This window comes from Excalfactoria chinensis, chromosome 14 (genome assembly GCF_039878825.1).
Source record: "Excalfactoria chinensis isolate bCotChi1 chromosome 14, bCotChi1.hap2, whole genome shotgun sequence".
NCBI lineage: Eukaryota > Metazoa > Chordata > Aves > Galliformes > Phasianidae > Excalfactoria > Excalfactoria chinensis.
This window is the reverse complement of record NC_092838.1, coordinates 9472399-9496982: the sequence shown is the minus strand read 5'-3', so window position 1 is coordinate 9496982 and position 24584 is coordinate 9472399. Positions and strand designations below refer to the sequence as shown.

Here is a 24584-nt window from a genome sequence, read left to right as displayed (position 1 = left end):
TTTTCAGATGCCAGTCTTTAATTTCAGGAAAACTGTGTTTATATGTGGATTAGATCACAGTAGGAATAACTTCTGCGGTATTTAAAGCTCTCTCGTATAGGGAATATCATGTTGACTGTGGCTATAAGCAGTGGGGGCCGTTCTGTGTGAGTGCACCAGCCAGTGGTGGGGCTGCAAAGAGGAGCTGTGTGCAGCAACAGCTTTCCCTGAGCCCTGTCGCTGTGGGGTTAATGCAGCGTAGCCATAGCTGGAGCAGCATTGCGGAGCACTACTCCTCACATTCTTTCTGTCTGCTAAGATGGAGGAAAGGAGAGATTTTCAGCTGGTTAGCAGCTCTTTGTTTGAGTTCCTTATGCATTTAGTGTCCATGTGGGACCAGAAGTGGGAACAAAATGGTTGAGGAAGGAGTAGCTACAGCTCAGTTAAGTGCATATTGGTCCAGACACTTGCATCTACCATACATCTTTGTTTCTCCTACCCTCTCAAACACTGACAAACATCCTTTGAGAATGGCCTGAAACTGCAAAACTGATCTGAACATGAGGCACATTCAGTTTATCTGCCAGCAGTTAGCCTTGAAATGATAACCACACTCTGAACCAACTGAAGGGTCCAGCTGCCTTCAACCAGGAATAATGTGACCGTATGTGGTAGAGTGTTGGGGGGGGTTACTGCGTACCTTTCAGCTTTTCCCAGCAAGACTATAATGGTTAAGTAATGTTGGAGAATAGCATCTTTCTCCTTAGAGGATCCTCTGATGGAGACAAAGCTTGGTCTCTGCTGCTGTCTTGTGGTCAAGATGCATCTACACCTGCCAACACTGTGTTCTGGTGTTCCAGGAGTGCTCCAGCCTCCCCTACTCACCCTGGCCTGCTGTCCCCTCACTCTAGTGGCCTACAGACTCCAGAGTGCCTGTCAAGGGAAGGCTCCCCCATTCCACATGATCATGACTTTGGGTCAAAATTAGCCTCAGTTCCGGAGTATCGGTATTCACAGAGTGCACCTGGTGAGTAGCTCTTGTTTCACAGCAGGTGACCTTTCACTGTGCTGAGTGCTATGCTGGGAACACTGCAGGAATGTTCCTACCAGTCTGTTATAGGAGGATTTAAGTCTTGGACTTTGTTAGAGACTGATGACACGTGTGCAAATTCAGATCATTTTTCTTATTTGCCTTTGTACAGAGGGGCAGGAAGTAAAGGAATGCATAGAAACAGATGAGCAGATCTTCACCTACGTGTCTCTAAGGAGCTCATAGCAGAGTAGCCCTAGCAGTGCATAACCCACTCAGTAATTTTCCAGGCTTCATGGTAAGATCATCTTGCCTATTCAGAGCTCTACAGTGCTATGGCCAGAGCCTTGATAATGCTAGCAAGGGGTAAGTACCTGCTTGTCAGCTGAACTGTAACTGGCCTGAGGTATAGGGTGTTCCTGTTGAAGTTAGTTGGAAGGCAAAGCTCATTACGTAAAGCCTCACATTCTGGGGTTTATCGTGGTATCTGTTCACAAAACAGTGCTAAAATAGCAATTTTGATTTTCCTATGTTAGTAAATAAAAGACTGGAGGTGACACTTTCAAAATCTTTTTTTTTATTTACCCTCACATCTTGCCTGTGTTGAAGGATTTAAGTACTGCAGATGTAGTAAGCGCACAGGTAAAGCACATAGAGGCTTTTTTTGTGTTTTTTAACCTCTTCTATCTGTGTATGTTTCTGTTTAGGATCTCCAGTCAGTGCCCAGCCAGTGATTATGGCTGTTCCTCCTCCTCGGCCATCTACTCTGGTGGCAAAACCAGTTGCATATATGCCAGCATCAATAGTGACTTCTCAACAGCCTTCATGTCATGCAATTCATGTCGTTCAACAAGCTCCCACTGTTACAATGGTCCGAGTTGTGACCTCCTCTGCAAACTCTGCAAATGGATACATCCTCACAAATCAGGGCACAGCAGGAGGAGCTCATGAAGCTGCAGGAGCAGTGTTGGACTTAGCTGGTGATCACCGAGGTAGTTTGTCACTTCTCTTGCTACTTCACTAATAAGTCAAGCAGGCTTGGAGTGTGGGGGAGAGTCAGACATCAGTTTCACTCACTGGGTGCTTAGCCCTTAATAAAAGATGCATGTCTAGATAAGTTTGGGTAGGTGTTCATCCAGCTGATGTTTCCACGATTGTGCAGGAGTATTGTGTTCCCTCATCATCTTTGGAGAGCCAATCTAACAGGCTATGAAGATTGGAAAAAAAGTAACAAACCACTAAGTGCTTTAAATATTTGTTAGCCGCTATATCAATATTATGCCTGTGTATTATTCCCCTGGGCATGCCATAGAAATGTGTGCTGCTTGATTGCATGAGAGATGGGCTGGAACTTCAGGATGGCCTTGTCAGTAAATGACAGTGTTTCTATTCTACCAGCTCAGTTTTCTAGGGGAAAACATGTACTTCTGGAAGTTGTAGGCAGTATCTCACGAAAGCAACCTTCAAACACCAGTTTCAGTAAAGGCCTCCTCTACAGCAGTACCGGGACCATTGGCCTTTTTTGTTTCAGCACTGGTTATTATGTTTGAATTTCATTCACATTCTCTGAAAATTCCTGTCTATATCCTGTTCATGTTGCTGAAGTGCAGTTGCAGCTGCCTGTCACCTGCTCCCTTCTTTCACTTGCTAGGTCTTGCTGTCATTTGTTCTCTCTCTATTTGTCCATTTTATTTCCACTTGTATCCTTTTCTAGTCCCTTCCTAATCTCTAAGCTTTCCTTGCCTTTTCTGCTCTTGCTTCCAGTCCTTCTTTCTTCAAGTCTCTGTGTAATGCTTATGATCTGTCTAATTTACAGTCCTGAGTCTTTTGGCTGGCTGGCTTATGCTATTAAAACAAGTTCTCAATATGTTTAGAGTAATTATACATAACTTAGTGTTTTCAAATATTCATCCCTGGCTTCTGATAAGCTTCAAAAAGAGCATTTCAGAGGGACTGATATACCTTGTTCTTATGTCCCTGCTTGAAATGAGCAGGTAAGTGAATCATTACCTTCTCAGAGCTGACTACATGGTATGACTCAACCCACAGAAAATGTGTATATAGAGCCTGATCCTGCCTAAAGCAATTCTCACAGGGTTAGGCCTCTAGGAATCCTGAGCTTCTTGGAGCTTGAATACGTTACTATTATGACTAAGCTGAAAATCTGTGAAGCAGTGCTTTCCATTTCTACCCTATAAACACTGTAAGACACATCAAAGGCAAGAGACTTTGTGGTGCTGAGGCATTTACACATTTGTAAGCCTAGGCTATGTATTACTGCTACAACATTAATGAGAAGAAAGCCTGCTCTTAGACCAGCTGGGTGCTAAATGATTGCTGTCTGTTCTCTCCAAGCAGGTATGGATGAAAAGCCAACGATCGCATTTGCCACAATACCCACTGCCAGTCGTGTTATTCAGACAGTTGCCAGTCAAATGGCACAGGGTGTTCCAGGACAGACAGTCACAATCCTTCAACAGGCAGCTCCAGTGACCCTTGGACAGCATCAGCTCCCCGTGCGAGCAGTCACCCAGAATGGCAAACATGCTGTCCCCACCAACAGCATCACCGGCGGTGCTTATGGTAGGCTTTGTTTTGATTGCTTTCCAAGCTTTGCAGTTCAGTTGTCAAGTTGTGAGATCTTTCTTTTCTTAGTTATGCAAGTTATTCTATGTGTTCAGTGCCAAAGGTTATAAATTTGGCAACTTCTCTGGTTGTAAATGTCAGTGATAGATACAGCCTGCCCCTGTTTGCACAGGTCTCCTTGATGGATAAGTTTTGCTTCAGGGAAGTCCAGCGTCTCTTCGCCCTTGCCTATGCATGTATTGCTACTTAGACTTTTGGGGGTTCCTAGTTAAAAGTGTTAGTGATTCTTTCATTAAACCTCTGCTTTTTCATTTGTTTTCCTCTGACAAATAGCCTTTGCTTTCAGTGTGCCAAATAATACAGTTTCAGTGGTGCTCTTTAGCTCTTGTGAAATATGGCTCCATAGAGCATTAAGAAAATAACATACTTTTCCTTCTTCAGGTCTTAGAGCTTGATGTATTTCATCAGGTGAATGAATGTAGGACTGTTTATGCACGGGATGTGTTGTAGACATTTGTCAGCCCTGATTTTTCAAATTTCCTATTAGCTGTGTCTTGGCAGTCTCTTCTTGTGCTTGCTCAGCACCTCAGGTTTTGTGCAGTTAAGGATGATGACTGAGGGTGGTAATATCCAGGCTCCTTGCTGCCCCCGTCAATGAGATACTAAGTACCTCTGGTGGCCCAGGCTGGTGCTTACAGGGAGCTGGAAATGAAAGGCACTGGTGAGGTTTTGATGACTTCTTTAAAGCAGAGTAGGAATCTTTCACAGAATTTTCTGTTATGGCAGAAAATGTGGCTTGCACTTGGAATTGCAGGGATCTTATTGGAGCAATGAGAAATTAATAGCAATACGGTTTTTATGCAGCAAAGTTCTTACTGCCCTGCAGTAGTGTTAGTGTTGTCTAATGTAAAGTCGGTTTTTATTTTACATTTATGTTAAGATATTCTAATCCCAGCAAGTTATTTTTCTAGCCCTCTCATTATGTTAGAAGTATTCCAGCTGTGTCTAAATGTTTAGGTTTTTTTGTAATAGGTAGTGAATTTTCTAGTTACCAAAATGGAGCCTGAATCTCTTGACTCACCTGTACAAAGTCAGCTTCTCTTCAGCTGCAAGGCTTAGGTACTTTGTCAGTCATTGCTTTGTAGTTGGTCTCTGCCCTCATCCTATTTCTCTCTTTCATCCTCTTGATACTGTGTAGCCTTCTTCCCGTGCCTTGGCAGAAATCGCTGGGCTTTGAGGGCCTTTGTTCTGTTTCCTTTGTTTATTTATCTTAAGGCTTATTTTTTGATGCACGCAGCAATGAGTGAGCCATAATGTTCTGTTATTCCATCCTTTGCAAAATCAGTCTGGAGGGCAGAGGATGTGCTGTCTCCTGAGTCCCTTTTGGCTGCATTTCTTATTGATGCAGAGTCCAAAACCTGCGTGTGTTTTGTTTTCCTAGTGGTGGTGTGTGCCAAAGCCAGTGTGTAAGCACATTCTTTGTCTGGATCTAGGAATTGTAGACGTTTTTATGCAGAGCTGCTACTTAAACAGTCCTTTTTTCTCACTGCTTTTATTAATGGGAGGATAGGAGCCTTTAGTCAGTACTGAAATACAAGATAGGGAGCCAGAAATTCCAAGGTTTGGATTCCAATTCTAGTGGGAACACATTAGATTGTCTGGTGTAAGCTGTAAAAACTTTCCTGCCCCTTTGACGAGTGAGATGTCAATACAGTCAATATTTGGACAGTAATCTAGTGTGCCAACAGGCTGGTTGTTCTTACTGTGCAAGCTCTGCCCCAGCTGGCCTTTTGGCAGTCTCAGATGGGATAAGGAGAACCCTCAATACCAGAGGTGCAACACACACGTGTTGTAGCTTGCAAGAAGGTATGATTGTAGGTAGCTGTATGCTGTGATTCTGGCAGAGGGTTGATCCTCCTTTTCTGGAGGTGAATATTTCACTGTTAATGCTGTGTTTGACAATGGATTAGGGGGGAAAGAATGAAGTTCACCTTTGAAAGAGGTTATTGCCAGTTTGGGGAACTTGCACAAAACTGGGATTGTTGTGAGGGGAGAGAGAAACGAGGCCAGCAAGCCTTACAAAATGGTTTGGAACACTGTTTGAATACGTGCCAAGGTGCTGCATTTGACTGTGGTGGTTTTGTTTCCTGTAATGACAAACACTTGTGTTGCCTTACCACATCGATTCTCTTTTCTTTCACTTCCCAGCTCTTACAAATCCTTTGCAGCTTCTCGCAGCCCAGGCCAGCTCGTCCACTCCTGTTGTAGTCAGCCGGGTATGTGAGACAGGGACTGAAGAGACAGCAGCAGCTTCTTCCAGCGAACCTGAAGTCAAAAGAGCCCGGATAGAAGAGTCCAGCGGAGCGGTCCAGGCCCAAACTGGAGTCATCACAACTGCAGTGCCACAAGGACAGGCAACCAGTGAATGAAGAACCGGTGGGAGGAGCTGGAATGGTGTGGGGTGGGCATGGGATGGCAGCAGCCCCTAAAGCAGCTTTCAAAGAAAACAAACCACAACTGTAACAGCTCTAAACATAGCAAATAAAGAGCTCTTTTTCAAGTCAGATTTTTTTTTAAATGGGAGGTCAACAGCTGTTAGAATCACAAGGTGCCAAAAAGACAAGAATGGAAAACCCCTCCCAAGCACCCGTATCTGGAACTCTGTCCTGTCTTTACCTATGGGATATTTTTTTCCTTTTTTTTTTTTTCTTTTTTTTTTTAAAAAGATTCAAAAAAAGAAAAATACAGACAACTGATTGTATGACTGCTGGGATTTTCCTTAACTGTATTTTCCCCTTTGGGCTCCAAGGGGATGGGATTTGCAGTTCAGCATCTAAAGGAATGTAACACAAATACATTCTGCTCCCTGGAAAGAAAACTCCTCATTTTCTATGCCTTAATACTGCGCTTCTCAGAGCTTTGAAATGTAGGACCATTTTTAAAAGGCCAGCTAAGGCAATCAAATACTGAAAGATGGGTGCAGTATCTCACAACAACAGCATTAAAGAAACATGGTACCAGGCTTAAAGAAAAAGGCAGATTAATTTTTTTTTTTTTCCTAAAACAGAAAAAAATCCGAGTATTAATGAATGTTTATTTATGAGGAGATTCAGGAGGAAGAGTTGCAGAGCTCAACCTCCTGGATTTCCAGATGCAATTTCTCTCCATTCCCTCTGAGGGAGAAAGAGATGACGGAGGAACTGTGTTAATTTGGTTCCTGTAAAGATATTAAAAGGTTTTGTACCTTCAGTGACTTCTTACAGTTATTCATCACTTCCTTTGGACAACATCCCAAGTATCTTTATGTCTGAGGACTGTGTGGGGAAGGGTGTCTCAGAGGTTGTATGTGTTTTTGATATTATTTTTGTGATCACATGCTGTGCTCTCCAGCACCAGGGTCTGTTCAGATTAGCACTGCAGATCAAAGATATCAAAGCCACGTCTCCATAAAGCTAAGAGAATGTTACCTGGTCTCCTGTTCTGAAGTGGTCTGCCTTTACCTTGGCTGGTAGTGTTATCCTCAACTAGATGGATGTTCAGGATGCCAGAACTGGGTAGAAATCTGTCTCCAACCCTCTCCCATGGAAGGAGGAGGCTGATAGCAATGTTCCTTTGTTATTTTTCTGAGAGAAAGATTAAGGACAGGTGTGAGAGGCACCAGAGCTCATACAGTATTTAGTAGAAATTCTGTGCGTGGAGACCAAGGCAAAAGAGACTTTATTTTCCATGTTTAAGAGTCGTTGGAGATATTAAACAGGTTTTCTGAAAGGAAAGCAGAGGCTTCCTTTCATTCTTCAGCTCCCTCTCCTGTCTGCCCTACCTTTAACTGTTTGAGTTGGCCAGTAGAAGGAGGAATTGTTTAAACTGTATTCCAGGCTCTTCATGCAGTACAAGCAAAGCAGACCTGAGTGGAGAAAGTGGGTGTGTGTGGAACCTGTGACTGGTAAAGAAATCAGCTTCTGCATAGCTCCAGCTGACCTCTTTGGCTTTACACTTGTGTGTGATCCCCTTAGTTAATTGTTCTTCTGGCAACACAGCAGAGTCCCTATAACTTATTTAAGAGTCCCTTACCTTTATTAATGGCAAAAGTGACTTCACGGGGATGGGTAGGTTAAACCACAGCAATTCGTGTCTTATGAAATTTGAAGAGGGGGAGAAAGTCCATGCAGTAGCAGTTAGCATCACTTGTTCCCTTCTAGGTTTCCCTTCTGTTTGCCAAACCCAATTCAATAGCTCTGTCCCCACCACTTGAACAAAACCCAAGTGCATTTTATTCTCGAGCCAATTGTTTTGTGAGAAATATTTCTGAAAGTAAGAAAGAATGTTGTGGTCTCATGATTTGTGGTCACAGTCTGCAGTCATGGGCCCACAAAAGTATTTGGGACGGTTCATTTATCTATGACTAGGCCTTCAGAATTTGTGTGCCTTCAGTGCCAAGTTATTAGGCTGTGTTTTAGTACTTGGAAATCATTCTTGTGGAGGATTGTTCCAGCCCACCAAGTAATTGAAGCAGGCCAACCTCTAGCTGTTATGTTTCCTGTCAGGAGGACTAGGTGCAGCAGAGTGGAAAAGCAGACACGTCAGCTCTGTGTTCTCTGTAGCCTTTTCAAGGCAGAATTCAATAAAACAGCCTTCAAGGAAGAAGGTACAGGGGAGAGTGCAGCATAGTTCGTCCATGATTAATCATTACATTCAGATGAATGCTGTTTAGATCCAGGCACACCTCTGAAACAGCCCTGAGGCTAGAGTGCTTTCCTGAAGCAGTCTTTGATATTCCAGCACGTTAAGTGAGTCAGCCCAAGATGAGCATCCAGCAGAGCACTGTCTGAAGCTGCCGAATTTCTGTGGCAAATTTTTTCTTTCTTGCTGCTTTCCTTTTAGAAGTTCTAAGTCATTGGGACTGAAACTTCTCTGTGCTAGTCCAGCACCGTAGCAATGCATCGGCTGAATCGTGGTGTTCTTGTAAACCAGCTGCTACTTTAGTCATACCTCGTAAGTCTGTCCTCAGGTTGACTCAGATTTGCCTCTTCTGTATTCGGAACAGAATAATACTTTCTCAGTCTTCCTTGTGTGGCTCGGAGTGCCTTGTGGTTTACATGCAAGTTGGCCACAAGGAAATCTCTCTGGTCTGTTCAGCCATCTGCTGGAGGTGCCTGGATCTCATGGTTCAGCCCATTGGGAGTTCTTTGTTACACTGCTGCTGAGGGAGCTTTGGTGGGGAGAGGAGTAGGGCATTTTGCTGCATCTGCTGCTGTCTGTATAACAAAGGTCAAGGCATGCTGATTCGTTAACCTCCTATAACTTGGACCTAGGAAGATTTTCAAACTGGCTTCTTACCGCGAGTTCCCTTTTCACTGTGCCTCCCACAGACTGATTTTGCTTTGATTGTGGTCAGCTTACAGCAACTTTTGTTGCCTTCATTTGCAAAAGCTGTATGCAGTTGTTTTGGTGGTTTTTTTTTTCCCTCTAAATTCCTTAGTTATTGTTTTGTCTTGACTGTTGTGCTTGTGATACAGGAAGTTTTTTTTATGGTGAGATCATTTAATCTGATGTAGTGATAACAACACTGTGCTGAGCACAGAAATGGAGTTCACAATTAGCTCATATATTCTTCTTGACAACTTATTCTCTCCATCTCCCTCCTTCCCTTGTGCCATTAATTCTGCCCCTTGTAGCATAAACTCTCACTGTTATCCACTGCCTGGAGCAGCACCTTGCTTAAGTTCTGGCCAAGGACACAAGGATGAGAATTCCTGTGGGATACATGGAGCTCCAGAGCATGATGAGAAAGGTCAATTTACTCACCCTATGTTAACTTGCATTAGTGTTCTAGACATGTTACCTGCTGGGCACAGTCTGTTTAGGAGAGTGTTGTTGAGAACCATGTGAAAGCTTTGTGAGAGAAGTAGTTAAATAATACCTGATGCTTTTGCAGTGTGCCTGCAGTCAGTGCTGTGGTCTGGCTCCAGATACTGGGAGGGAATGAACTTGATTTGCACATGTTTTAGACATCTGTCTTGTGTACTTGTAACTGTCATTCACAGTTAACTTCCACATTTTTCTCCTTTTTCAGTAGGGAAATGCCAGCAGTAAAACACAACTCGAAGAACAATTATATTATACAGCTGTATCTAAGCAAGTGAGAGTGACTGACACGAACTTTCCTATGGGATGATGTGGAGCACTTTCCACTGACTGCCAGAGATGTTAAGTTCAAGTTAGAGCTTTTTGTCTGTGTTAGTAAGAGGGTTTCCTAGCGAGGTGTTCGGTGTTGCTCTGATGTGCACTAGTGTGTAGGTGACAGCCAGAATGCTGGATGAAAGGAGAAGCACTTCCCTGCTGTACATGGGTTTGGGGTCTTTAACACAAGGGTCTAACCTAGGAATAGCTCAGGACTTTTCCTGAAGGATCAAAAGCTGTTTCCTCTGTCTTACTGCATTTAACCTCTAAATTCAAACTGGCTGCTTGTCTCCAACTTCCTTGTCCCTCAGATTTAAGCTGTGTCTCCTAAATCGTAGTTTATCACTGATGAACATAAATCACATAAAACTGCAGCGTTAGGAAAGATCAGATCTCAGTTCTAGATTCCTGTAGAATCCTAGAATGGCCTGGGTTGAAAAGGACCACAAATGATCATCCAGTTTCAACCCCCCTGCTATGTGCAGGGTCGCCAACCACCAGACCAGGCTGCCCACATCCAGTCTGACTGGATGGGGTGGAAGAGGAACCGTTTCCCTTGGCCTGCTGGCTGTGTTTTGCAAATACAGCCCTGTTTGGCTAGAAGTACTCCAGATTGCATTTGTACATCTTTAACTGTCTTGTCTAAGGAAGAGTGCCAAATTGGTTCTTGCAGCTTTTTGAACAGGAGGCAGTACTGCGGGATCCTGATCACTTCTTACTGCTCCTGCTTCACTCAGTCGGATAACTTCATTCCAGTGGGATCTAACTTTGAGCTTCTGCACTCGTGCAAAATCTCACAGGTTTGCCAGTCCTGCTGCTCACAGATCAACTCCGGCATTAAGCAGGAAGCTCTAAAGGAACGTGACTTGGTTTCACAGCTTTGTCCCTACTTTGGGCTTTTGAGTTTACAAATGCCATCCTGCAGCAGATGATCTTTTCCCTTGTCAGCCAGGCTCTTGGTCAAGCTCCCATTTCCTCTCTCTGCCACAATTTTTCCCCTATATTTGTAGCTGTTTTTATAGTCTCTGGAGTCCTTTAATCCAACTCCTAACTTAATGCAATTGCTTGAAGGTCTGCATCTGGTGAGAATCTGTATGTTAGGTTGCAGTTATACAACAGATGGTTCAATCATGTAACTTCTTGTCTCCTTCTGGGTAAAAATTATGCCAAAGCTGCTATTACTGTAGCATATACTACTGTCATGAAGTGTAGCTCACAATGGAGCCAGCTGTGCTGGGAAAAGCAATCACTACAATGTCATCTGGCTGGAGCTGGTGAGGCTGAAGCAGTGCTTGTGTGTTGGTCTGGACCTACCCAGAACATAGCTTTGTGCTGGAACATCCCTGTGCCCAGCAGCTAGCTGACAGGGTGAGATCAGCACACGCTGCTGGTCGGGTTGTTTGAAGGCATGTGTAGTAAGCAACAGTGGAATGCAGCTAGCTGAGGTGGTGGGCTTTCTCTATTAGGCATCTTTCACAAGTAGAGCAGGGAGCATTTTACTTTGTGCTAAGCAAGGCATTTTGAACAGCACTGGGGTTCTCTTGGAGCACCATTGTTTAAATTGCAGCTTTTTAATCGAGTTTGATATTTATGCTTTTTTTTTGATACCTTTTTGATTTACCAACCCTGAACTAAACCCTTCAGAAGGTCTGGCTGGTCCTCTCCTCGTGTGTCACTTTATGTTTCAGAGGGAATTTGTGCCAAGTCTACCCCTTTGCTCTCAAGACAGAAGAACCCGCTGACAATTCATGGGTGGCAGCTAAGGTAGAAACTCTTTAAATATTTCCTTTTTTTTTTTTTCCAGAGAATATTAAATTAGATCTGTGTAAACATAAATTTTATATTTATTAATGTGTGTGAGTGTGTAAATATAGATATATAAATGGTCCGTGACTATTTCTTTCTCTTACATGGTACTTTACACAGACTTTTATACCAGATGTTGATAAATTCCTGCACCAGGCACTGATTTGGAAAGAACAATGCACCTATTTGTGTGACACACGTGGGCAGCCTGCAGAAGCAGCTTTCCTTCACTGATTGCTCTCATCCCTCTTGCAGAACAGATGAGCTGGTGCAGTGCTTGCATCTTCCTTGTGTAGGAGCTCCTGGCTTTGTCATACACTCAACACCCACAATCTGTGCTGCTTTTCTGGCAAGAAAAACCCCAAACGGCACTAATGAAAGCTGGCAGCCTTCCTTATCTCAAATGATCTCTAGGTGTGGTATCGGGGAGTTCTTTACGCTTCTGCTGTGTAAGTAATGGGACCTTATTGCTAACAGAGGGAACTGATGGAGAGTCTATGAGGATGCTGTGAGGCTGAGGAACTCCTCGGTCTGTCTGTCTGACAGGCGGGTGAATTATCATTGGGGCAGAGAGAAGCGGTTCCTTCATGGTGAGATTTTTCTCCTTTTACAACCCTTCCCTCTCTTAATGGGGCACGAGGTCTCTATTCACAGGGAATACATTTTCCCTAACCTGTCAAATTTCAGTCCTGGTTTAACTCCAGGATGCTAAATTCAGCAACATGCATTTTTGACCTACTTGGGGCTGTGAGAACTATTCTTAAAAGCACGTGACACTGGGCTTCCAAATCTGAACAGCTCTTACCAAAGCAGCAATTCCTTTGCAAGGACCTGAGCAAATGCTTTGCCTTGGTTCCTGCTTACTGTCTGGTGGCTGGGCTTTGATGTTTGAGGCAGAGCAGGGTATGAAGGTGTTACAAGGAGGAACCAGAATAGGGACAGTGAAAGGAAACAGCTTTCAAGGGAACCGGCTTTCCTCCTCAGTAGAAAGAATGTAAAAAGAAAAGAAAAAAGCCCTCGTGACAACCAGCCTTCCCCTGTTATTTCGTATTATTTGATTGCTACTTCATGTCTGCTGCTGAGTTAAGCAACACACGCAGCATCTCATACCTTGGCATCCTTGATCCAGACCATTTAATCTCGCTTCTACCCCACTTAGTTTCACTGAAAGCAGCATGAAACAGAGCCTTCCATAAAGCTAGGGGCTGAGGAGAAATGTCTGTTAGCTCAAGTAAGATGAGATTTAATTGGAGCAGAAAAAGCGATATTTCCTTCCATTTTGCTGCCTTGCTGCTAAAAACCCACTGCAGGAGATGTTGATGCTCTGCTGTGCTGAGTGCTGCTCTCAGATGTGGGCAGGCTGCTAAGAAGGCAGGTTGGTTTTGCAGCAGGGGATTGCTGTAAGCCTAAATTCACTGTATGCCTGCCCACGAGATGGTCTTAAGGCAGAGAGAATCAGAGCATTGTTCTTCGTGAGGTCTTTTTTAATGGAAAATAAAGCAATGTTTTAAAAAGAAGTGCTCAATTATGGAAAATGGAATGGTTTTAAAGTACTGCAGCTTTACAAGGCAGTATTCTTGGGTTCCATGTGTGCCACTTGTACTGCGATGGGATGGCCTTGTCTGGACTGTTATCCAAAGAACTGTTTGAAGCTGTCTGAGGATAAATCACAAGCTGTGAGAGCAATGGGTGGTTGGAGCCTCCCTCCATTCTGTGATTGCATCCCCACCAAGTCCTGTGGGAAGGCTGCAGTGAGACAAGGACTGAGATACTGCAGGGCTGTGACAGAAGCAGGGCTGGCTTTGTTACGAGGAGCCTTACCCCTCTCACCTGGATTCAGCACTTAATTTAATGAATCACGATGTGGGGTGAAAGCCATGCTTGTGTTCCAGTTCCTGCTTTTGCCTGTACAACCTCCAGCAAAATGGTTGGGGTTTTCATTTTGGTTTGTAAAACTTCACTGATATCGAAAGTTTTTTGCGACTCGTTCTCACAGTCAGTGCTTTTGAAAAAGCAAGGTGTGTGTATCCCAAGGGGGAGGAGCTGCATTTGGGGCAGCAGATGGGAAACCCATTACCTTCACCAGCTCTGCATGCCAGCAGTGCTGACAGCACAACCAGCACCTGAGGAGCAGAGCCTGCATTTCTGCATCAGACGGGATACAGTGGGGGGGGGGGTTTTGTTGTTCTTCAAATACGGAGCCATACTTTTTGTTCTTGTTGTTGTTGTTTTTTAAGTGATTTGAGATCTGAATGTGATTTCTAATGTACCAAGAACGTTAATATTTTAAAAGCTATAACAAAGTTTTAAATTTCTACTATTATTTTTTTTTTCCCCCGTTTATTTCAACTGTTCTGTTACCTTAATTTGATGTATGTGGATGGGGAGTGTTGCTTCTCCTCTTAGCATTTGTTTCTATAACCAGAAATAAAATTATATATGAAAGAGAAGATGCCCTGAAATCGCTTGCTGCTTTCCAGTGACAGACCTGCACGCTGCCAGGGTGGCACTGCGGGGGTTTAAAAGCAGGCTGAGCCTCCCACCCACCCTTGCAATCGATCCCTCTGGATGCAGCACTGTCTCAGCGAGTTGTGGCCGGCACCAGATGAGGTGCAGAACTTTATGGTCACACGGAGCCAATGGCTTTTGGCAGAGCTCTTTTCTACTCTGACCGACCAAGGAGGTGTTTTTTCCCGTGGTAAACTTGTTAGGGTGAGTATTTTTGCCATCTCCCCCCCCCCCTTACATGGAATCAGATGGGAGGTTTGCACACCTTGCTCTATTTCAGAGCCTACAGTGCATGTGTTTGAGACCCGCAATGCCCTCCCATGGGGGTTACCAGCAGCCCCTCAAGCTTTAGCTTTCATTTCACCAGGAAGTGAAACAAAGTGTCATTTGGAGACACATAAACTACAGCAGAATCCTTGCCTGTGACTTACAACCACTGTTCGGTGGATGTGTTTGGTGACAGAAATTACTCCTGTACTCACTGTACCCAAGTTACACTATTACCCGGGTCATTCCTCCTCCTCATAAAGGAGCTGGAATTTAAGCTCTTGGTTTATTCTGACTAATTCTGAGCTCCAAAATTGAATAGGAGTGTTTCCGAAAGCACAGCAGACATGAAGTTACCTGCATTCGATTAATGCTTCCACGTTTAAAATATGATTAATAACTAGATCAATAGCGTATGCTGTGCAGCACAGATGTTCACCCAGAGCCTTTTGTATTGGCAGCTTATAGTTGTAGGGGCATCCCTGCGCCCACCAGGCATGCAGCCAGCAAAGAAAGGCATGGGGGGAAACCTGCTGCTCCTTTCTGCCCTGCTGCCTGCACTGGCTGTGCTGGTGGTAGCTGGGCTCAGGGATGCTGCTGCCTCGGAGGGTAAAAGGGAGCTGGGCTCTTCGATGGCGTATTGCAGAAGGCCGTGAGTGCCACTGATGTTCCCGGACTTGAGCTGGTACCACGCGGCAGAGTCTGGCGCTGCTTCGCTCCCTGGTGCCGAATAACAGCAGTGTAACCGCCAACTAATTAATGAAGCGGAATTGGCAATCGCTCCTTCTCCCAGCGCTCAGACACCCGCTCTGTAAGAGCGCTTTACTTCCGCACCAACCTCAGCTGCGACCCTCCGGAACGTCTCCACGGCGGAACGTTCGCGCAGGGCCGCCGCGCGCCACCGGGACCGGAGCGGCGGACCGCTCTCCTCAGGGGGACCGCGTTGGCGACGGACCGGGTGGCAGCGGACGGGGCCTGCCGGCGGGATGGGCACGGCGGCGGCCGACAGCCTCCTGAAGCAGGCCAGGTAACGGGGCCGGGGCGGCTCGGGGCTGGGCTGTGTGACGGCCGGGTCCTCACGGCCTCTCGTCCCTCGCAGGGAGGTGCAGGAGGACGAACTGAACAGGTTCTCCGCCCGAGTCGTCACCCAGCTGCAAGGCCCGGAGCCGGGCGCCGAGGCCGCGGACTGTCTGCAGCGGCTGCACCTCGTCCTGGCCGCCAGCAAGAGACCCCGTCAGTGAGTGCCGGAACGGGTGAAGGCAGAGCCGGGAAGGTGGGGGGGGAGGGACGGCGCTTTGAGGGAGCGCTGCTTTTAGGGAGCGCTGCGTTTGGTGCGAGTTAAAGCCCCGTTTCCTTTCACAGCGAGTGTAACGGCCGTACTAAGGGGCACAGCTCAGAAATGAAGGTGATAATTAAGATATTAAACAGGGTCGCTGTGAAGGGAGACGATGCCGACACCACAGACATGCAGCTCTGCTCCTGCCTTGCCATGACGCTTTGCTGACCCCGCAGGCTGGACGCTCAACTGGTGGAGCTGCTGCAGGATGTGCTGTGCTCACCCAAGTGTCCCGAGCAGATCCAGCTGCTGTGTGCTGCCATCCTGAGGGAGATGGCGCCCTGCGACGGGCTGCGCCTCTCCTGCCATGGGATCCGTGACACAAAGCTGCTCAGCCTGGTGTCCTCCGTCCTGCTGGCCCAGGTAGGCGGCGTCACAAGGCAGGCATCGACCCTTGTTAATATGGGTTTGTTTTCTGTTTCTTCTGTGTGTGTGTGTGTGTGGAGTTCAAGGGGAGTGAAAATCAGTTGAAGGTATCCAGGAGAAATTCCAGTGGCTAGAAGTGGAGCACTGAGTGGCAGCCCCTCGTGCCCCACTTCAGCAGAACATTTTAAAACGTGACCTGTATTTGTTGCTGTTTTGGATGGAAAACATCTTTCTTCTGCCTACCTGCCCATCCCCCTCGGCTCTGTAAAACTGTTCTTATAAAGCTTTTGGCTTACCAGAAATCACAGCCTCTGGTGTTGCATTAGGAGCTGGAAACCTGCCATTGATTTTAGGCCAGCCAGATTTTCCTCTGAGCAGCAAGAGGAAACACATCGGTAATGCCCATAAGCAGCGCTGTTGTTTGCAGTAAGCAACAGCAACGTATCTGTGGGATGGGGAGAGGGTATCTCTCCTTTTTCCTTCACCATAAACCTTAAACTTCCTGGTCTTTCTTTCCTTTGATTGATTTGCCTACATCTGTTTGCTAGGGGAGCACAAAGGTGAGGTTCTAGTATGACGTTTCTCACTGGAAGCTTGCCTGTTGTTTCCTAATTGCTTCCATTTATCAGGTACAAAGCTGACATTAGATGGAGACTGTCAGAAATGAGTATTTGTTCACCACCTTCGACGAACAGCTGTCCAGGACCCCAAGCAGCAGAGAAGGTTTAGTTCTTATTGGCATGGTGATGCTCATGAGGAAGGAAAATCTCTCCAAAGGCTGCATCCACCTGTTACTGTTAAAGAGGAAACATTTTGGACAGAAGGGTTTGTTGGCATCTCAGAACCGCAGCTGTAACAGCTTTATTTTCCTCACTGTGGGGACATGGACTAACCAGAGAGTCCTCTAACATGTTGCAATGGTCCATTTTCTGTTCATGAATTTCTAATTTAACAGCTAGGAAGCTGACCACAAGGGGAGCAGTTAATGCTTGCACTCGCTGCTCTAGAATTGATGGATCAAAGTAGTGTTTAATTTGAAGACAGCCGCTGCAGTTTTTGATTCCCACCTCAGGTGATGTTTGTCCACAAACATGTTGCTCCGTCATAGAACTCTCCCCTCCTGAGATCTATGAATTCACATTGCTGAAGAACTCTATACGATATGGTAAAATAGCCTGTGCTGTGAGTTGTTTCTGTCTTTGACGTTAGTATTGGTTCCTGCTGGAGGAGTTTTGTATGGCACTGGTCTATGGTGCTTTTAAGAGATTATCTGCCTAGCTTAACCTCTGTTTTATTTCCAAGGGAGAAGAGAAGTGTGAGGTGTCTGCTGTGGGACAGTGTATTGTAAAAGCCCTGGAAGGAAGGTTGCCTGAGGGTCAGAGTTCTCGATACCTTCTTCCCATCCTCTCAAATGTCATCAGTCTGTCACCAGAAGCTCTAACTGAAGGTAAGTATGTAGGAGATCTGAGATTACCATCCATCTTAGATCTGCATAGTGATCAGAGAGGTCTCTGAAGACTTTGGATGGGAGAAGGACTTGGAAACTGCTCTTAAATGTGACATCTCTGCCACAAGGAAAGTGGACTAGGGTGAGGTACTTTCCACCACTTAAAAAGCAGATTGGGCCATCAGCTGCTTGGGCTCCTTCCAGGGGATGGAGTCTCTGTTCTGCACAGATTTGTATCAAATTAACACATACCTTAGCCTAGGTATGGGTCTCTGGATGCAGTAGGAATGTGAAAGTGCAGATATTCTGAAAAGCATTGGGCAAAAAGAAGTAGAAAGACAGTGAAGAGTGCCCTTCTACTTCTGAAGAGCAGGTGGGTTGCAGAGGCTGCTGCTCTGCCTGATCTAGCTGTGAACTTGTGATTTTCTTTGTACAGAGCAGACCAATGTAATCAGCAAGAAGATGGCTGACTGGCTGAGGTATGCAAGTACTCAGCAAGGAGTCGCTCAGCCCTCTGGAGGCTTCTTCTCCAATCCCAGAAGCAGGCAGGTCAGTGTTGAGTTGCTGTGCTTATCTCGCAGGGGTGTTTGCTTGTCAGCAGCCTGCTGTTATAATCAGCTTCTGATAGATCTGGAAGTGCTGCCATATTTGGTCACTTTCTTGGGGAATGTGTAGACAGGAAGCATAGGAAGTCAAAGTAAAGGTATTTATAGCTTCAAAACTTAGGAGTTCTGCTGGAGAGAAAGAACTTTGACGCATGAAATAGTTATTGGGTGAGAATCTTTAGTTGGCCATGTACCTTGGAGTAAAAGTCTTATGAGTATGAGGGGAAAAGTTTGAGGTGTTTCAGGTGGGGAGGAGGATCCAGTGCTGCTGGCTTTTCTGGCTGTAGATGACTGCCCCACTGCAGGCCCTACAGAGCATATAGACAAGGACTACTAGTCTCCATGGTCTCAGTGGAGTTTTCCTTGCCTTCTTACCTCACCTGTCTTTGGGGGCCATACCTGTTCCATCTTTTCACCCAGCCTGGCCCTGTCACAGAGGTGGATGGTGCCATTGCTACAGACTTCTTCACGGTGCTCTCACTGGGTCAGCACTACACAGAGGATCAGTGGCTCAACATGCAAACCTTCTCCATGCTGCGGAAATGGCTGCTGTGCTATGGGAGCAAGGAGATGAATGCAGCAAATTCAGGTATGAATCAAAGGGCTACAGACAAGGGTCAGGAGGTTGGTGTGTTCTGAGTGTGTTCCAGCTGTGCTGGAAATCCAGCAAGTGGCCGGAAATTGGGTAAGAATTTAGAGCTCTTGGATTAAGACAGAACCTCCTGGCTGATGCTTTCTGACCCTTTTGCAAGGATTTATTCATTCAGCGTTCCCTGGTTTCAGACAAAATGCCACATGTCCCTGTGGAAGAGGGTGTGGGTTGTGGGAGATGGCATTTCCTTAGTATTCCTGTGTGATAGCCTTCTTTCCAGCCTTCTTTACATCACAGTGTACCTGGGGACAGACAGCTCCCCCTCTGATGCTCAGCAGCAGGTGGGCTGCAATGCCTGTGATATGAGCTGATACATGGTAACCTTTATTCTATAGGTGACAAATCAGAAATGGACAGATCTGTTATGCCTGTGGTCTCAACTTCTTCCACGTCAAGTCGCCTGCTTCCCCCAAAGGAGCGTCTGCGGGAGAAAGCTTTTGAGTACTGCCAGCGGCTTATAGAGCAGAGCAATCGCCGTGAGTCTTGCCATGAGCCCTCCTTGGTAGTGTTCTTGAAAATGCTTCTGCTTTGCTGATCCTTTGGGCTGGGATCTCACTCCCTGGCATCCGCATTGAGGCTGGAAGCGCAGGAGTGGCTGCAGCTGCCCGTGTATGTCATTGACCAGCCTTAAGCTGGGTTGTTAGAAGGGATTTGGAGACAATGCCCTTGTTCTGCCTCCTAACTTTGATTTGTAGGGATGCTGTGGAGTTTGATTCTTACTAGCCTGGAATTTGGATCAGTATGTGTTCCCACCTGCCCTGACATCTGGATTAGTGCTCATATTGCAGCTTAACATTCCTGTTTGGACCCCAGGTTTAACTTAGACATCTTTCTCTGGCAGAGGCCCTGAAGAAAGCTGATGGAGACCTGCAGAAAGCTGTAAGTACACGGAGATGGGGCTGAAGCTCTCAGTGTTGTGACTTCTTCCCACTCTGATCTGGCTCTCTCCTCTTCTGCAGTGTCTCATTGAGGCAGTGACAATCATGGACATCATTTGCAAACAGGACTCCTCTTATGTGTACCGTGCAGCGTCCTTCCTGAAGATCTTGCATGGCAGGATCAGCGGGGATGCCACTTATGCCAGGGCATTGCTGCCCATTGCCCAGTTCTTCCTAAATCATGGTAAGTCATCCTCCACAATCTAGTCTGGCATACTCACAGCACAGCTCTTGTCCTGGCAGTTTGCTGGCTGCTGGCATTTATAATTCAGCCTTGGTTGTACTCCAGGATTCATGATCCCACTCCTGGAGAGCCAGAAGCTGAGCTGTCCCGTGTTTTTTAGAAAAACACACCCGGACTTGGTTTTTGCTTGTCCTTTGGAGCCCCTGTTGACAGGGCTGCTGGGTGAGCTGTGCTCAGGAATGTGCTGTATCTTCCCAGGAGAGATGGCTGCCGTGGACTCTGATGCAATCTACAAGCACTTATTCACTGATATCCCAGCTCAGCTCTTCCACAACTCATCACTGGCCTTTGAATTCGTCCTATTCTGCAGAGACAACAGCCAGCTCTTCACTGAGAGCTCCAGCATATTCAGGCGGAGTTTTCCAAATCTCTTCAAGGTACAGCTTGCCAGAGCAGCACAGGGAACAGCCTGCTGTGCTTCTTTCCCATGCCTTCAGATCCTGCTGTTTGCCTTTCAGCACACCCCATAGCCCACCATAATACTTCTGTGGCAGCTCTAGGGAGGGCACAGGCAAGAGAAATGGGTAAGAAAGACTGTTAGAAAATTGTAAGCCTGAGGTGGAAAGAGGCTGTGGGTGTGATTAGCACTACCAGGGGAGGGGAGTCTGGGTTAGTATTACTGTCAGTGCATAGTGCAGGGTGCACAGTTAGGACACAGCAGTTTGTTTTTGGAAAACTTGAAATACTTCAACTTGCTCACCACTAAATCAGCTTCTAAATGCGTGTGCTGAACCACCAGCAGCCTCCCCAGTTCTTGGCTGAACTCTTAGTCTTTGTTTCTGCTTTTCAGAAGTGAGTTTCTGTTCTGCATCACTTTTGGTCACAGTGTGAGAATTCTCTTGGCCGTGTGGTGTTGTACTGGGGAAAGTGCAGCAGTTTGTACCACTTTCTTACAGTTTCTGGCATGGAACAGCCCACCCCTTATTGCTGAGTTTGTGGACATTCTTCCATTTCTGCTGGATGCAGGCACAGCCATTGAGATCTTCCATTTGTTGCTTGACCTGCCCTGTCTGACAGCAGCTCTGGATGTCCAGATGAGGTAATGCTAACTTCCCTTCCTCTCACTTGTTGTTGATGTTGATACACACTTCTATGAGCTTCAGCTGCCCTCTGGCTGCTGCTGTCGGAGTGAGAGGCTGCAGCCAGGTTAACACAAAGCTGCACAGACATCAGCCCGGTTTTCCTGGTAATGTGATGTGCACAGAAAGAGAGCTCTTACACTGGACTCTCTTTGGAGCTCAGGATGTTGTTGTCATTTCATCAACTGTATACAGATCCAAACTATTGCCTTGTGCTGAAGTGTCTGCCGTCAGCCACTGCCTCCACATAGAGATGTAGGCTAGTGGGTTGTTCCTCCCTTTCTTGCTTTTGTTCCTCTTTTCTGGCTGTTTTGGAGGCAGACAGAACTTCTTCCTAAGCTTATTTGGGACTGGACAAGTGTCCAGGGAGGTGGGAAAGCATTGGAGCTGGCTCTCACTACTGCTCTTCATTTTGTTCTCTGACATTAGCAGAACTTTTTGGAGTGCACAGAGAAGGGAGTCATCCTAGATACAAGAAGTTGTTGGGCTTTGGTGTCTGAGGGGTAGGAGCCATTTTCCACAGGAGTTACACAGAAGCAGTTCTGGAGCTATTGCTCAAGTTTGGGGCTGTGAGTTCTGTATGGAGTCTGTTTCTTACCGCTTCACACATTCTGGTTCTCTGGCTTCCAGGGAGCTTGGATTAGACCAAGTTAATGTCCCTGTTTCAGTGGCAAATGTGTTACTCCATTGCTCAGTATTCCAGCCGTAGCCTGGCCTGTTCTCACAATTCAGCACATTCTGTATGTGCCTCATTCTAGGTCTTCCTCTCTCCCATCCTCTGAGAGGGCTGCCTGCGATCCTGCTGTGAAGCCAGCTGCCTGTCTGGAGGCTTTTCGCAATCCCCTCTACAGGAGTGCATTCCAGTACCTTCTTCGTGTTGAATCCTTATCCGAAGACTTCCAGGAGAGGTAGGAGGTTGCTTTAGGAGGCTGCTATGAGGGTTTGATTTGGCCTGCCAGGTCTGGGAGGCAGCACTGGGATTGCTAGGGAAGGCATAAGCTGTGTTCCTCTGGGGCGAGGTGACCTTGACCTTCCCTCCCTGTGTTAGTTCTGCCAAGTGCTCTAAGGCTTTGTGGGTTAAAGGGAAGGGAAGACTGGGGAATAGTTGGGAACACACCTTTAGCAGTAGCTTCTTTACTGTTTGCAGGCTTATTCCACTTCGACAGCTTCTGGGATCCCTGGCAAGCAGCCCAAGGATCATGCAGTGTGCAGACACTGTCCCTGTGTTGCTGGAACTCTTTTTCAGCGTGGTGGCAGAGGTAAGCACTTTGTGCAGTTTGGCTTCCACACGTGCTGTGGGGATTTCTTGTTACGTGAAGAACAATCACAGAAAGGGGGGTGTGTTAACACTGCGACTTCAGCAGAGGGGTACTTGAAGTGAGAGAATGGGATGGTCTGATACTGAGAGAGCTGCACTGAGCTGCCCAGTTTATCCAATGGAGGGGGAGAGCTCCATGATGTAGTATCATGTTCACATTGTTTTCCCAGGCAGCTGTGAGCAAATGCAGAATGAGTGCCTGGTACCTGCTTTATGCTCTGCTTTGCTCCTGCTGTATCAGGCTGTCTCTGTGCTAGCACAGTCCTCTCTGGCTGATCAGTTTGAGTTTTGTTTGCTGAAAGTCACTGGTGTTGTTGAAGCAAGGGTTGTTTCTCAGTTTGCAGATGCATCTCTGATAAACCAGCTGGTGGTGCTGGTGCTGCAGAGAAGTGACCAGCTCTATGAGATCCCAGTGTTTAAAGATGACGTGCATAGGTGAGACAAAACAGGAGGCCTGGCCAAGTTCTCAGCCCTTCTGCTGGCTGCAGCCTGACTTCCCAGGACGGCCTGGGAGCTGTTGCAGATGTGACCATCCTGAGCATGCAGCTGCAGTGCTAGTGGTTGGATGCTGCCTGCACCTCCTTGGTTTGGTCACAAGTGCCCTGGCTGTGGTCTGAGCTCTCTCCATCCCTCCTGCAGGGTGCTGAGCTCACAGCTGGTGATGCTCTGCAAGCTGCGCCCTGCACTCGTCGTGGAACTGTCCAAAGAGCTGCTGGAGTTCTCAGGAACCGTCAGCAACATCCAGAGCAAAGAGCCCATCTTCACCCATGTGGTAAGTAGGGCCTGCCTGCTTCTGCCGCACGATGTCCCAGCTGCAGTGCCATCTGTTGGTCAGCTTCTCTTTCCTCTTTTTCCCTGTCTTAGCATTACACGATCTGATTTGCCATTCCCTAAACTGTGGTAAGATCCCCTTCCCTTCTGCCTGCCCTGAGTACGTCTGCCTTTGTTTCAGGTCTGGGCTATTGGAGAGTACATGTCTGTGTCCTATGACAAGCGCTGCACTGTGGAACAGATCAACCGGTTCTTTGAGACTCTAGAAGCTGTGCTGTTTGAAGTCACCCAGGTCCGACCACAGGCCAGCATCCCCAACTATGCACCCCGTGCCATCACTGTCCTTATGACTGCCTTGACTAAGCTGGCAGCTCGCAGCCAGGACTTGATCCCCAGGTGAGGATGATGATGGCAGGGAAGGGCCAAGTGGCAGAAACTTGCAGATCTGACAGATCCAAACACAGATGTTTGCAGTGTTAGATGATCATATGGGCAACTGATGGAACCTGGAAGTGAAAGGGAACAGAGGAAGCAAACTGTAGGGAGGCAGTTTGAGGAAGTGGGTTTCATCTGCTGACGAACGCTCTGTGCATCAGGACGAAGGGTGATTGGTGTCTGGTGTTTGCTTGCAACAGTCTTCTGTGGTACACATGCTTACATAGTGACCTTGCTGGGTGCAAGGCCCTATCAGCTGAAGTTTGTGTCATTCTGTCCTGCAGGGTTTCCTTGTTCCTGTCCAAGATGAGGACATTCGTGCAGAGCCCTGCTGTCACCTCTGTGTACTGCGAGGAGGACCGTGAGGAGATCCTTACCCGGGCAACTGAGCTCATGAACCTACTAAAAATGCCAAGTGTGGCTCAGTTTGTGTTCACACCATCTGTGGATGTGGCCCGTACGCGGCTTCAGAAGGAGGCGAATGACACCCTCCCTTCTGCTCTGAGGATAGTGACCCGTCTCCTAGAGCCAGCTCCTGGATTCGTGCCGGGGTGAGGCTGGGGGGTTTGTGGGAGGCTGCAGCTTCTACTGTAACTGATCTGACACAGGCAGCACCCAAGGCTGAGTGCTCTGAACTGGAAATGAGGAACAAACGATTGTGAATGAAACAGAAAGCAGGAATAAGTAGAGCTGAGGCTGCTCTTTGGATTGCAGCCTGTTTGTGCATCTCTCTGGTAGCATCTGTTGTTTCTTCTACCTCCTATTCCTGTCCAACCTCTCCCAGGCCAGTATGGATTGAAATTAACAGTGGCTTTGTGTGAGTGACAAGTGAGCGCCTGCGTTACCACCCTGCCAGCCCATCACATCCCTTTGTTGACTTATATCCTCTTCTCTCCTTTCCCCTGGCTACACACGTGATTCTTCTGTCACCTCTGCTTGCCATGCAAAGGCCTTTCTGAAGCATAGAAAGCAGAAGTGACTCCATTAAATCTGTTGTGAGCCTTCAGTGTTCTTTTGTCTTACTTACGTCTTGAGAT

The 24584-nt window shown here is 46.7% G+C and overlaps 2 protein-coding genes across 5 annotated transcripts in view; both read left to right on the top strand.

The window, feature by feature from the left end:
* FOXK1 (forkhead box K1) overlaps positions 1–14025 on the top strand; it is a 50410-nt gene extending 36385 nt beyond the window's left edge. The window contains exons 6-9 of one of the 3 annotated variants that reach the window (XM_072349223.1): positions 840–1006; positions 1717–2001; positions 3368–3592; positions 5804–14025. In XM_072349223.1, coding sequence (XP_072205324.1) covers positions 840–1006; positions 1717–2001; positions 3368–3592; positions 5804–6024 — 898 coding nt within the window. In that variant the 3' untranslated portion in view covers positions 6025–14025. Of the gene's footprint in view, positions 1–839; positions 1007–1181; positions 1308–1716; positions 2002–3364; positions 3593–5803 lie in introns of those variants that run through there. The other 2 variants (XM_072349222.1, XR_011905282.1) reach the window with 2 other exon arrangements.
* A 1234-nt stretch (positions 14026–15259) lies between these two features.
* AP5Z1 (adaptor related protein complex 5 subunit zeta 1) lies at positions 15260–24549 on the top strand. 2 transcript variants are annotated; one of them, XM_072349616.1, is made up of 17 exons: positions 15260–15383; positions 15456–15593; positions 15869–16055; positions 17361–17505; positions 17942–18054; positions 18531–18699; positions 19098–19238; positions 19604–19641; positions 19722–19884; positions 20146–20321; positions 20841–20983; positions 21782–21931; positions 22171–22282; positions 22679–22776; positions 22981–23113; positions 23294–23508; positions 23832–24549. In XM_072349616.1, the coding sequence occupies exons 1-17, from the start codon at positions 15343–15345 to the stop codon at positions 24100–24102; spliced, it is 2433 nt and encodes an 810-aa protein (XP_072205717.1). In that variant the 5' UTR covers positions 15260–15342; the 3' UTR covers positions 24103–24549. The 2 variants fall into 2 exon arrangements, with proteins under 2 accessions (XP_072205717.1, XP_072205716.1); XM_072349615.1 differs by having other exon boundaries at positions 20143–20321.
* The last annotated feature ends 35 nt before the right edge of the window (positions 24550–24584 follow it).

Excerpts from the sequence above, each read along its gene's own strand:
- AP5Z1 (XM_072349615.1), top strand. The coding sequence starts at position 15,343 with ATGGGCACGGCGGCGGCCGACAGCCTCCTGAAGCAGGCCAG. Across the intron at positions 19,239-19,603 it reads TATAGAGCAGAGCAATCGCC|AGGCCCTGAAGAAAGCTGAT; the intron begins GTGAGTCTTGCC and ends TTTCTCTGGCAG. Across the intron at positions 19,885-20,142 it reads CCAGTTCTTCCTAAATCATG|GAGAGATGGCTGCCGTGGAC; the intron begins GTAAGTCATCCT and ends GTATCTTCCCAG.